At 40.0% G+C, this 14,306-nt stretch overlaps 2 protein-coding genes across 2 annotated transcripts; one reads left to right on the plus strand and one right to left on the minus strand.

The window, feature by feature from the left end:
• Window positions 1–214: 214 nt before the first annotated feature.
• On the plus strand, window positions 215–3,127 carry LOC139632679 (GTPase IMAP family member 8-like). Its single transcript, XM_071497776.1, has 3 exons — window positions 215–378; window positions 478–1,317; window positions 1,763–3,127. Exons 1-3 carry the CDS (start codon window positions 369–371, stop codon window positions 2,470–2,472), a joined length of 1,560 nt encoding a protein of 519 aa, XP_071353877.1. The 5' UTR covers window positions 215–368; the 3' UTR covers window positions 2,473–3,127.
• A 122-nt stretch (window positions 3,128–3,249) lies between these two features.
• On the minus strand, window positions 3,250–5,849 carry cfd (complement factor D (adipsin)). The gene is made up of 5 exons (XM_071497777.1): window positions 5,691–5,849; window positions 5,151–5,307; window positions 4,652–4,793; window positions 4,215–4,505; window positions 3,250–3,774 (listed from the first exon to the last, which is right to left on the minus strand). The coding sequence occupies exons 1-5, from the start codon at window positions 5,752–5,754 to the stop codon at window positions 3,601–3,603; spliced, it is 828 nt and encodes a 275-aa protein (XP_071353878.1). The 5' UTR covers window positions 5,755–5,849; the 3' UTR covers window positions 3,250–3,600.
• Between the last annotated feature and the right edge of the window lie 8,457 nt (window positions 5,850–14,306).

Here is a 14,306-nt window from a genome sequence, read left to right on the forward strand (position 1 = left end):
AAAAAACAAAAAAAGAAAAAAGTATTTTAAATTTTTGCCTTGATAATTATTTCAAACTCTTATGTGCACAGAGGTGTTAGGAGGAAGTGCTTCTTATTTGTGCTTGTGAGGGAGGGAAGGAGCAGAATTCTTTTGTATATGAGGTGAAGCATGTAGAAGATGCAGGTTCACTCCAGATTATATTGTGGAATGCACTTCCTTAACAAAGAAACTGCAGGTGACACATGAATTGTTGCAATCAGGAAGCATCCTCTCGTTTTGCACCACTCCCCCCAGAGAATGTTTCAGAGCCAGAGAATCCAGTTTCAGGTGCTGTCTTGAACTGACGAGGATCTTAGAGCAGATTTGCTGGAGCACCTGCAAGAATCATGTCCCACAGTGAGTAATGCTAATAAATGTTGTTGATTGCAGTGGATGTAATTATCATTTGTTTTGTGCATTTAATAAAAGTCATTGACAAGACCTGTTGTTTGGCAGATGGCATAACAACCACGAGGCATATGGTGACGGTCATAGCCACGGTGGAAGAATGGTCCTCCTTGAAATCTCTGCTGCAGGACAGCTCTGGAGAGAAACACCACCAGTTAACCTTTAGCTCCCTGGGGTCAAACCAAGTCTGTGATTTAACAGTGCATAGTCACTTGATCAGCTTGCACTATGCAGATTTAAAACAAGACATGACAGAGGAGGCCACCAGCAATGCCATAGATGGCTGCTTTAGGTCTTGCACAGATGGAATCAGTATATTTCTGCTGCTGATCCAAGGTGGACATTATACAAAGAGGGAACGAAGAATGATAGAGATCCTGCAGGCACACTTTGGAGCTGAGGCCCTAAAATATCTTATAATTCTCTCTCTGGAAGATGGAAAGGTGGTTGACACGCTGGACGACTCCCTCCTGGAGTTAATAAACACGTGCGATGGGAGATACTGCCGCATCACTTCATCTGCTGGAGGCGACAAGATGCGCGCCCTGCTTGAGATGATCGACTACACGCTTGCTGGAAACGGCGTGAGTGGTTACACCGAAACCATGCTGGCTGAAGCGAGGGAAAGGAGCACAGAGGACTCAGCCATGAAGATGCTGAGACAGAAGGTGCGAGAGGCAGGGGAGAAGGAGCAGGCCTTCGAGCAGCTGGTTCAACAGCAAGAGGAGAGACGAGCCAGAGAAATGCAGGCGCTTAAGGCGAAGCACGCCGAGGAGAGAAAGAAGGAGGCGGATGAAAAGAAGCAATACCAGACGAAAAGAGAGGGCCTAGAGGAGGCTGTGATGAGCCACAGAGCCACGCTGCAGCTCCAGATGAGCGCTGCTGATGGTAAGATGTTCTTTCAGTTCTCAATTTGTCAAGATGATTGAAAATACAGACCCACCCTGTTCTCCAAAATTTACATCTGTACAAATATGCAGTGGATCGAACAATCTGTCAGTTATCTGCTGTCAGAAAAGTTCTTGCAACATGAAAGTTTCAGAAACTTTTGTTGAACTGCACCATCAGACGTTCTGATGTTGTAACTTCTGCCACTAGGGGGCGATACAGTTACACATTAACATGGGCATTCCTCATTATTCATATTACCTAATACTCAGCTTTACATGTGCAATAAAAGAGGAGATGGTAAAAGAAATATTCATGCCTTAACGCCGACAAGCAAATGAGCCATTAAAGGTTATTGACTTGCTTTATTTATAGCTGGATATGGGTGTTGCTTATAATTTAGTGCCATCTAACAGTCAGTTTCCTTTTCTTTTTTGGCTTTAAGATGATGAAACAAAGAAGATGTCTGTCACCCTGTTGGGTCTCTCTGGCAGCGGGAAGACTTCTGCTCTAAATCTAATTCTAGAGAGAGCATGTAATCAGTACTCTGTTAATGAGTCCAGCCATGAACCCCCGCGGTCAACCTTGGATTGTGAGAGAAAAGAGGTGTCTGCAGCAGGGAGGCGACTCATCCTGGTGGACACCCCCGAGCTGTGGGATGAAGATGGAACAGAAAATCTGGAGCTGGTCAAGGACTGCTTGGCTTTGTCCCTCCCAGGACCCCATGTCTTCTTGCTGGTGCTCCAGGTGGGACGCTTCACCCAGGGCGAGAGCGAGATGCTGGGGCACCTGCAGAAGATCTTTGGAAGAGATTCTGCGGAGCACGCCATCGTTCTGTTTGTTCGCTTCGATGGGAACCAGCACAGGCCTCAGAGGATCAACGACTACGTGGCTGGAGCTCATTCAGCCCTGCAGGATTTGTTGCGAAAGTGTGGGAGTCGTTACTATGAGCTGACCGTTACAAACTCCCAGAATGCTTTGAGCTACCCTCAAGTCAAGGACCTGCTTTCAGGAATGAACAAACTGATTGCGTCACACGGGGGACGCTCCTTCTCAGTGAAGAGATTTTCTGTGCAGGAGCTGCAGGAGAGGAAGAAAGTGATCGAGGAAAGAGGGGAGGGGGTGATGGAAGAAAACTACTTATTATCAGATTGAACTACACTGCAATGTATCGCCTTTAAATATGCTGTTATTATGATTTGCTTTTGAAAGTTGGGTTACTTTGCCACTGGGTCAATATAGATGAGTGAATTTGACAAAATCTCAAACATTTGCAATTTACAGGGAATTAATTCAATTTTTTTTAAAACTATATGAAGACTGTATTTATACACGAGATAGTACACACACACACACAAAATGGTGGTGGTATGGGGATTTTCAAATCTAAACAAAAGAATGGAACATATCAAGAATAACTCATGTCATGTTTATCTGCTCAGAGCAGAGAGAGGAGGAAAAGAAAAAGTGCAGCTGTAGATATGATTTACTTTTGGACTTCCCCGTCGGTATGAGGACTTATCTGACAAGTTAAGGAGATTTGCTTGTTGATTTGTCGATTGCTTAACAGTCGCTTCCTTAAACAGCATTCTTCAGATGTACTCAGTTGCCAACAAACTCATACAGCTGCACAAAAACAAGTCAGTAGTGCTAAATGATGTTTAGATTTCATTACTGCAGTTACTGGGTAATTTCTGAATTATTCCTGTTCATTCTATAACTTAGTACGATTAAAAGGCTTGTAATTTACCATTTACATGATGGGTTTTGTTATTTAATCTGCTCAATAAATGCTCATCTTTACACTCATTACAGTTGTTTATACAGTTGAAATAACCTCTTGTGTTGAGTTTTTTTTCTGTGTCAACACATCTCTCTTTTTCATTCATCTGATGCTTTTTGTACCAAACAACTCAAGACAGACATGACATCTGGATGTGATGAGCTGTATTTTATTGATCAGTAATAGATAGAGTAATTATATAAAAAAAAACATATAATGTGAGATACAGGATAAAATATATATTTAGGTGAATCTGTTTGTAAGAGGTGGTCGTATGTCATACTGGAAATCAATCTCTAAAGCCATGCATTAGTTGCAAATGACAAAGAAGCGCTTCTGTTCAACATATAAACACATCAGCTCCATATGCAGAATAATCACTAACTATTATGTTTTTCTTCTTTTGTTTTTACTATTCATGTTTCTTATCTACAAAAAACAATCACATAAAGTTTGATTGCTTTATTGATTGAATAACTGTGGTGTCTGCTGTCTTTTATTTAACTGCTCTCCTCTGCTGCTGGCTGAGGGGTCATGGTGTTGTCAATCCACTCGGTGTAGTGGGAGACGATGGTGTAAATTCCAGGCTTCCTCAGCTGGCCACACTTCTTCCCACCATTGGAAGTGATGCCCACCACAGTGCTGTTGTAGAGCAGAGGCCCCCCAGAATCACCCTGAGAGAAGACAGTCAGAAAGAGTTAAAAGGAAGTGACAGTATTTACACCCACACCTGACACCGGTTGGCAACAAGTGAGTCAAAGTGAAAGGTAACTGAGGTAAAATGAAACATCTCTACACACCTAGATATCATGAAGAAGAGCCTGCAGCCATGTTGGTGTCTCGGTGGGGCCGCAGTGCTTTAAGCTAAATGCTAACATCAGCATGCTAACATACTCACACTGACAATGTTAGCATCATGATCTTGTTTGTTAGTGTGCTACCACTATAGACACAGAGATAAAGCCAGAGGAATGTCTGAGGCTGGTAAATCCAGTTTGTGGTAACTGTTGCAGGCTGTTACAGAGGCAGAGCTGACCATTTTACCTAGATCATTATCATCCTGACTTTTGTCAGCAATTTATATTCTGCTGAAAACAAAGGAACTAAAACTTACATCGCAAGTGTCTTCTTTCCTAAACGGCTTAGTACAGGGTTTTGGGCAAACTCTGTGTGCACACATCATGTTACTGGTGAACTTGCTGCCAAAGTGGTCGCTGTCACCGCATTCATCAGGGCTGAACACATCGACGAACAGCTCCCTGAGCTTGTCAGGTCTGCGCCCCAGGTTGTCAAGGGCTCCCCAGCCGGCTGTTTCGACCTCTTCGTCGGTGGTGGGGTTTGTGCCTCCTGCTCGCAGGAATCCCACCGCTTTGACAGCCTCAGATGCAACGAATGGACGGTCCAACTGCAAAAACAACCCAACAGAACTGATCCAGAAGTCACTGTTTCGGTCTACTTTTTGATGGTCTGTCTGCTTTTTCCGTAACACCTAACAACACAATAGCACACATTTTAGAATTGTGCAGGCAGTGGCACAAAATATACACTTACCTTAATTAAAGCAATGTCATTATCATAATTTGACAGGTCAAAGTTTGGGTGAGTGTGAAACTCCAAAATCTCAAAGGTTTGCTTTGTTTCTTCCGGCTCACTCAGAGAATGGACACCCAGCACGACCTTCCTTCCATCTTGCCTGTGAAAACAGCATTGAAGTAACCTCAAAACATGATATTATAATGTTTTCCTTTTCTATTGAACAAACGCAACGGTCACTAAAAAGGGGCATATGCTGAAAATAAGCAGAGACCTGCATGATTTGTTCCACAATGTACTCAACAAAAAATTACACTAACTGAGATTAATGAGTGAATTCATCCACAACAGTAGAACAAGTAAATGTGATCATGTTGCCAAAAAAGCTGGATCAGCTCTCTTCTAGAAAACACATACACATATGGAGAATCACATTTGCTGCAGCTAAACATATCAGATTTGTCCTAATCTTCCAGCATAACTACACCCATCATGCTTCACAAGAAGGTTTCCTCACCCATTTGGCTGACAGTGAGCTGCAGTCATCACCCACTGATCTGCAACCACAAAACCTCCACATACATGTTTCATGTGCTCTCCTTCTGGCACCTGGATGGAGGCCATGTAAGGCCGAGAGTGTGGCGCTGCCTCTCTGCCACCCATTATACCCTCGCCTGAAATGGTGGAAACACACAAACCAGAATGAAAAGTTCAACATTTTAAAGATATTATAACATTTCTGTTTGTGTAACATACAGTACATACAGAGAATATTACATGTGCAAAGGTATAAAGACATATTGTCCTAGCTATAGGACATTATGTAAACTTTGTTATCCCAACTATAGAATCAGCACAAGAACCTAAGTGTTAAAAAATATAAAAATGAGCAAAGAATAAATTAGAAGGCAGCATTTTTACAAGTCCAGTCTAGATTTGCAGCAGATTACATTCGTAACACAATAGAACAATAACAATGTAAACCAATGGACATAAATAACTTAGAAGCCAAAACTAATTTTCACATAATAAGGAAACAATGTGAGCACAAACTCACCCTGTGAAATGAGGGCAACAACAAAAACAGCAGCAGCCACGATGATTTCTTTCTCTGACACCATGATGTTGGCTTAACTAAACCAAACCCAGCTACTCCGGTGTTTTAAAGTCTTCCACTTGAAAAGGAGGAAACATAAATCAAGTAGATGTGGTGCAAGGCACAAGTGGGAGTCAGACAATCCCCCTGTTCACACTTTCCTGGAATGAAAAACAGGAAAGCATTTGTAAACATGTTCACAGGCATCTTTAACTTTGATTTAGACTTTCTGCACATGGAATTGCCCGTAACACCTATACTGCATATGTCTTGACAATCAGGGGAATTGTTCAGTGGGTCAAACTCAGCTACTCATTTTTGCATTGATCACTCCTCGCTCACTTTGGGGTGAAGTTTAGATCAGAAGTAAAAATAGACTAAATCTGTTAACAACATACAAGATGCTGGACAAAATTCACAAACGCCTGACCCCAGCAGGAATGGAGCAGGCAGTTTCACTTATATTTTCAAACACTTTTCTGACATTTTTAAGTTACATAACACTGAGATTTGGATGAACCCCACCTGACCTCATGCACTTAAACACAACACTCACAGGAAGCAGGACATTGTCCTCTTCTTTCCTTCTCGTAAATCCAGCAGGAAAACACGAGACAGAGCCAACATGCATCAAGTAAGCACATCTGACATAGTTCATTGTTACTGCAGCTCACAGAATATAATCCCAACCTGTCAGCTGCACTGTGTGTTCTGCCCAAACATCACACTGTACAGCTCAACACAAACCTACAGTACATGCACATGCACTCATGCATGACTGTTGTGAATTTAAACCAGGCCCACAAACTTTCCTGTTAATAATTTATTGAGACAGATATTTCAGCATACATAAGTTTATAGAGTGAGAAAAACACTGTGCACTGAAAGTTTTAGCTTCTGTGATCAGACCTTAAAACTAAGACAACTGCAGAAGGACAGTAATCCTGGTATTGGTATTTTTGTTTTTTTGAAAGAAAAAAAAAACAGTCTTGCATTAATTAAATATAAAAACAAAACAAAAAAAAAATTAAATTGAAATGCACATGTAAATTATCAATAAAGTTATCAGTAAACATCCAAGTAGGGCCTTTGGAATGTGTAGCAAAAGTTGTGCAAAGGACAGTTTTTAGACCTTCTGATTATCTAAGTCTTTGTTCTTTAGTCCTGAAATTCATAATGTGCATGAAGGAGCTGAACAATGATCAGTCAAAAACTTAATGTTGACAAAGTTAGATTCAAAACGGCAGACTGTCCAGTCCAGTCCAGTCCAGTCCAGTCTATAATCTGGGTTTAGGTAACAAAACATATTAATTTGTTGTTTGTTAATGTAACAGTGCAGAAGCAGCACCTGAGCAGCTACACTGATGCTGATGTAAGGGAATCCCACATGTAAATATAACACATGTACATATACTGAATTTCCATATATAAAATAATAACACATGTGAACATTATATATGAAACCTATATTACAAATATGTAATACATATATGTTTGTTTATATTATAGACATATGTAATAGATACATATTTTTAAATGAGTTGGAAATTAATAATAAAAACATATATAAGCCTAAAGAATTTTCATATATGTTGTTTTAATGACTGGATGAATGAGTACATATTAATATATGTGCATGTACAATTTCTGCTATATATATTTCATATATTTTATAAATGTATATATTCAGATATACAGAGGATGTGTACATGTGATAATAATATATCCTGTTATATGTGACATATATGGCAACGTCACTCTTGATATAGGGGCATATAGCATGTCATATATTCTTTGTCATCTTCAACACTGTCTGACAAAGAGAAGAAAGTTTTAAACTTTACATCCAATTTAAAATCTGGATGAGACCTGTGAGGTGGTACACTGCACTGCTCCTGTGGATTATGTTCTTAGTGAGGTAGCTCAAAGTAACTTCAGAACACTGGATCTCTCGGCCCAGACTGGTCCGAGGCTTTGCCAGAGTCATATGATCGTCAGCAGAAGTAAAGTAAACCGGGGAACAAACAAACTCAGAAACCGTTAATACCTGTAACAGTTTCTGGAATCAGGTGAAACGAAACAAAGGGTGCAGGGAAGAACCAGAGCAGAGCCCATCCTGTTTTATACACCTCGCAGATACGGGTACTGGGCAGAAAACGCACCTTTTGTTCTTTAAATATGGACAACAAAGAACCCGGCTCAGTGTACAGGTTGCAGTCAGGGAGTAAAGTACTCAGATCGTCTCCTCTTCATCACACCATCAACTGCCCGGTTTCAAATGGAAGTCCTACAGCTTCAGAGGTTTTGCGTTTACTCTATCAGAGATCTTGATGGACATGATGCTCCTCTTCTCTCTCATGCCTTTGTTCCAGATGCCTCCAAAGACACCTCAGCATCCATCAGTCCCTCAGGTTTGGTGTCAGCAGGTAGCTGGGTGAACCTGAAGTGCTCCAGCAGATCCAGGCCTCCCGTTGGCCGTTTCACCTGGTTCAAGAAGAGCACAGATGTTAGCCATAATTTATCTGAAGGAGGCTTTTACAGTTTCAGGGCCACAGATGAAGGAGACAATTACTGTGTGGCCACCAGTGATGTTGGTGAACAAACACTGATTCTTCTCACTATTCAAGGTAAATACTGAACTGAACTGAACTGAATTCACTGTGATCTTTGAAAGTAAAGAGCAGAGGATAAAATGACTCTCAGAGTTTCATCTCAGACATCATTTAATGTTGTTTTATGGAGGTGATGATGATAAAAAAAAAAGGTCTTAATGAGGTTTTCTTGAGCATGATACTCAAACCTGACCTCTGACCTTCCATGAGGAGAGATCAACATGATTTCCCCATGAAGATAAATAAGGTGTCACATTATCAGTACAGTTTTGATTATAGTAAAATGCTGCAGTTCATGGATAAAAAGTAAAACTAAAATCCCATCTTTGGAGAGAGCGTTGTGGTTTATAATTGATGGTTTCCTGACTCACCTCAAAGGGTCAGATTGCTAACATGTCTTCAGCTACATGACAGCTTTATAAAGTGGTTCAGATTGCTGATTACAAAACGCTAGAAATAAATGCCCCTAAACTCAATTATAATTAGATTCTTATAAGTCATATTATTATGTAAAATTATAGATGAAAACAACATAAAAGTATTTTCCAAACAATTCATATGAAACAGCTTTGGACCTGTTTTATTTTTGGCCACATGGGGGCGGCACAACAACAGTGACACAGTTTACTATCACCGCATTGGGTTTATGGCAAACTGCTCATGTAACTGGTGTCAGTCTGAGCTGTCATCATGAGCCACAAGGAGAAGAGGAAGACGTCATGTTGACTATAAATGAACAACATGTACTGTGCTCTCTATTCTACTTTCATTTCTTAGTCTCTGTTTCTACTTGTTAGTTTGCCACTTAGAGGAAAGTGCAGTCTCCCTCCAGATGAAAGTGGTTTTACTTTCTTTAAAGATGACCTCAGATTTGGGGGAATCATATTTTTTCTGCTCTCTGTTTCTTTGTTGAAGTCAGTAACACAAAAGTAAGAACATCTGTATTTAAGTTATAGATGTGGAAAATAGCAACAACCTGCTCACTTTCATCTGGGTTTTCCAGACACATGTTAACTTCACAGAGAATTCAGTTCCTTCCTAATGGAACTTGATTAGTATTTCAGAAAACAGCTCAAACATGCAGATCTCAATGATCAACGTACCATAAATCATGCAGCAGGCTTCAAGTGTTGCAAACATTCCTCGTTTTCTAATCAAAATTCATCAACTTTTCTCATTTCTCTGTCCCACTGGAGGATCAGAAGGGAAGAGGCTGAACACAAGGCATTTTGCCTGCTGCTTCCAGCTGTTACACACACTTAAAACATCGTCACATACGTATCACTTCTTTTTTTTTTCATATCCCTGCTGGGTGATCAAACACTGTGTAAACTCAGAAAACACTAAACGCTGCACATCACAGTGGATCTTTGTGTCATTTATCTTTCAGTCCTCACCCCGCTGGTCTGCACTGATGCCCACAGCTGGTTGCATCTCTGCTGTGAACTGGAATCAGAGTAACTACCAGACTCATGTCTCTCAGAATCTTATCACTTATTGTCATACATTTGAAATTCTTTAAATCTGACCTCTGGTACTTTCCATTGAGTTGCACTGATATAAAACACAGTTTCATATGCAGACAAAATGACAATGCGACATCCTCACTGGTTCACCACTGACTCACCATCACTCACATGATTATGCCGTATATTCAAAGTCACAACGAACTGATGCACTGATTTTGATCTAGAATTGTTTGTTGCTTTATTCATGATATGATTTGATCTGTATGTTCGCTTTCTTTCATTTGACCACTCAACTGTGACCACTCACACCTGACTGACTGCTAAAGATGAAATACTTCAAATAGAACCTGCTGATTGCTTCTCCTGCTTTGCTCTTATTCATCAAATCCTGTCCAGTATAATCCTAGAACACATACATGTGTGAAAGTCGTTTTAATAAAGTCCCTTATTGGCTTCTTTAGTAATGACTTTAACATTTCTAATTTTAGTCTGTTATCTCTCTGCACCAGATGCTTTGAGGATGGAAACACTACATTATAATCATGGATTGTGCATTTAAAGGAGAATCCAACCCTGTTTTAAGATTTCTCATTTCTTATTCCTGTGCCCAAGAACAGTTTGGTCAATATGAACACGCAGCTCTCTCCTCTGAAGTTAGGGAGAACCTTACAAGGTGTGATGTTCTATAATAATGAATGGGGCTCTGACACTGTGAGGCCACAAGATGTTGGTGTAATTTCTTACACCCCCCCCCCCCCCTCTTAATTAGAGGGGTAACAAAAGATTGATAACATATTACAGTGTGACCCCACAGAACACACAGATTCAGGTGAAGTATTTTTTCAACATGATGCTGACATGTGAAGTTCTGCAACAGTGTCCCATTATTCTCTGTGTGAGAGATGACGCAGCTCATAAAGCTCTCAACTCTTTCTTCTCTCTCAATTCACTGCTCAGGTCAGGGCTTTTATAGGCAGTGTACAAGCACTCTCTTTGGAAAAGACTATAATTGTAGTGTTGTGAACTTGCATTAAGTACTACAGCCTGCTGTCTTACCTTTGGTCTTTCCACTTGGCATCAGTCTGAGGTTACTTTGTCAAGACACTGTGCTCCTTTGCTAAGACCTCCACCCATGTACTTATTCCTGCTTCCAGATCAGCTCTGAGAAACGTGTGTTAAACTGAAACTCCCTTTGGCTGGTGTTTGGACAGACTAATCCTGTTGTGAACTTGTAAAGAAATATTACCCTCGGTCTGGGAAAACTTCTGTTTGGCTGATTACATTTGAGCTGGAGGTACAAGGGAAGAGAGGCCTCGCATGAGATTAAGAAGTCAAAGATTTTTATCCAGGGAAATTCAGCAGTGATGTTTTGCTTCAGCAAAGGTCTGTTGCACCTGGTAATTTTGGATGTCCTGTCAACCTTGAGTGATTTTTTTCCCCACTGCCACCACATTGTTCAGCTTGTAGCTGGGGTTTTCAGTCAACTACATATGCATCAGGGTACCTGAGTATTCATGCACTCAGGAGGAAAAGGGATGAGGATGCAAACTGTGGTGTAAGGTAGCTGCTGGTGAGCTGTGAAAAACGTATAATATGAGTCATTCCTAAAAAAAAAAAAAAAAATCATAGAGAAATTGTCCATGCAGAAAATAGATATCTTTTTGTTGACAGAAGAGACTCCTGGTTCACACGGTCTCTGAAAAAAATAATAATCTCTTCAACACAAGCACTTTTTCACGTCCACAAACTTGAATTTTTACATCACTTTGTGTACAGACAGCAAAACATTTTTGTGTTCAGCATGACTTAATTTTTGTAATTATGTATTTTTGTTTTGTTAAGTGAACACATTTTTTTTATTTCACTGGAAAAGAAAGTGACTTCTCAGATAACAACTGAGTGCATATTTTTACACTACATGGTCAGATCAAACAAAAAACTTCTGACAAAATGCTGAATATTTTGGGAATTATGTGACACATGATGTTTGAAAGGAGTTTCTGTTGCAAACTGTAGGACTGGGTAGGTGCCAAAAACGTGAGCAAAAAAAAAAAAATGAACAAACTCACCAACCCACGTACAAATCATCATGTGTGCATGCTGTGATCACAACTAACACCTGAACTTACACTGCAAGGCAAAGCAAACCTACAAGATGATGAAGCTGCCACCACCCTTCAGACTTAAACTGTACCATGAAGACTCCCCACAGGTTTTCCTACTGCCTGAAGGAAAAAGACAAAACCAGAGGATAAAGTGAGATTCAGTTGGTTCAGGTTCACAGTTCAGGCAAAGCAGCAGCTTGGTATTAAATCTGCAAAAAGGAAAACATGGCAAAAGCCAATTAAACCCTGCTTTAAAGTGACCAGAACGTTTGGCCTCTGTACCTTCGAACTGTACGAGAGCGCCATCTACAGGTAATGGGTTTCTGATTCAGTGTGACATATACGTTACTGGTCTATGATGAACAACAACAAACTGCTGTTTCTTCATGCACAGATGCTACTGTAAATTGATAAAAGCATGTAAAGAAATTGGAGAAATGAGGCCAACATCATGATCAGTCATCAAACTTTGTCAAAAGAAAAAATACAAACAAAAAAAAAACCCCAATCAGACTGAAACATTTATATATTTCTGTTCTAATCTGCATCATAAACAACCCTTTGTTTAATTTTTTTTCTTTGTGCTGTACTCAGGTCTCAGGTCTATCTCACAAAAGACGTCTTTATCTCGATGAGATTACTGGATTAAATAAAGGTTATATGAACCCATGTAAATATTCAAATATTTATATTCATGAAAGTTCAACTTTTTGCTGCTGTGAAATGACTAAAACAGCGTCTATGTTGCACTATGAATGGAGTCAAAGAACTGGAAGTTTGGAACCTGTAAAAATAAGAGTTGCAGACATTTTACTGTGTGTAGGGCAGAATACTGTGTTTCTGAGTGAGTTGTCTGTCTGCTGCAGATTAGTAGTAGCATAGTAGTAGTATATTGCCTGCTTTATTAAAGTTTATGATGGTTTACTGCTGACACACACACACACACACACACACACACAGACTGACAACTGCACAGCACTGATAGTTTCTAATTCTGGACCTGCACTGCCCTCTGCAGGTACATACAACAAACAAGCACCACTATGCGGAAAATATGAATATTTCAGAATAATAACATTTCACAGTTGACTGAAATAATGAAATGAATATAAAAAGTAAGTGTCAGGTTTCTGTACATGAACAAATGTCTTGTCATGTTAAGTCTGTGCTTGTTGATCGAACCGGTTGCCAAGTTATTGTCATTATGGCCATTTTCTTTAAAATAGACCTATTATGGTAATTAAAGTTACACAAATGCTTACGAAGAGCTTCCTCTGCTAATGTCTCAGGGGGTTTGACCTGCGGATGATGATCGTGTGGTTGCATTACTGTAAAGTGGGGAGGATTTTTATCTCTTTATAACATTTTCCTACTCCTTGCCAATTAAGTCATGACTCACACACTCACAATTACAAGTTAGGAGGAACATAACAGTGAGAAATTACAGGTTCAAACTAACAAAGACATCTGTATCCACCTAGATGATGATGAGTTAATTTAGCTGCAGAAACATTTGCTGTAAAGCTGAACATCCAGAATCTGTGAGTGATTCACAAAACAACATCTAAAGCAAATTCTCGACTTGGTTATTATGAATTTTATAGATTATAAGTGATGAATCTCAGATCTTGAACTTTATTATTTCTTTTTTTCTCACGTCTGATGAACAGTATGTGATGTAAAAATGACCTCAAAACACCTGCACAGTACGAACCGACTGTATGTGTTGATTATTGCTGCACTTTTTCAGACTTTCACTTGTCACCTGAGCATCGGCGTTGTTGCCATGGGGATGACTTTCAAGTGCAACTGCAGCCTGGAGCAATCAAGCCCACCCAGCCAGGTATGCAGTCTGTGTGCATGTTTGTCTATTACATGTGTTCATATGTGTGTGTGTGTGTGTGTGTGTGTGTGTGTGTATGCAGACATCCATGTCTGTTCATCCATGTGTGTGGTCTGGCGCTGAACCAGTTATCAGAGTCATTTTCCACTTTTTTTTTTTTTTAAATGTTTCATTAGTCTCTCTCTCTCTCTCTCTCTCTCTCTCTCTCTCTCTCCTTCAGTATATGTCGCTCCTCCCTCGCTCGCTCATTCCACCTCTATCTCTCATTCTCAGACACTGAGTCAGCGAGCCTGTCAGTGTGTCTGGCAGGTTTTCTGTCAGTCAGTTAATCAATCAATCAATCAATCAATCAATCAATCATTCACTCAGTTTGTTGAACTTTTTATTATTTAGTCAGTTTGAGAGTCTGTTAACGTCTTTGATCTCTGCCATTGTTATTAGAGAGTGCAGTATTTTGTTCTGCCTTTTAAACTATTAACTTTAATGTAAAGCATCCAGCCATTAACATTACAAATACCCACACACAGTGGAATGTGACAGAAAATCTC

The sequence above is a fragment of the Trachinotus anak genome, unplaced genomic scaffold, assembly GCF_046630095.1.
Source record: "Trachinotus anak isolate AG129_WGS33_773 ecotype Australia unplaced genomic scaffold, CSIRO_AGI_Tana_v1 ptg000015l, whole genome shotgun sequence".
In the NCBI taxonomy this organism is placed as follows: Eukaryota; Metazoa; Chordata; class Actinopteri; order Carangiformes; family Carangidae; genus Trachinotus; species Trachinotus anak.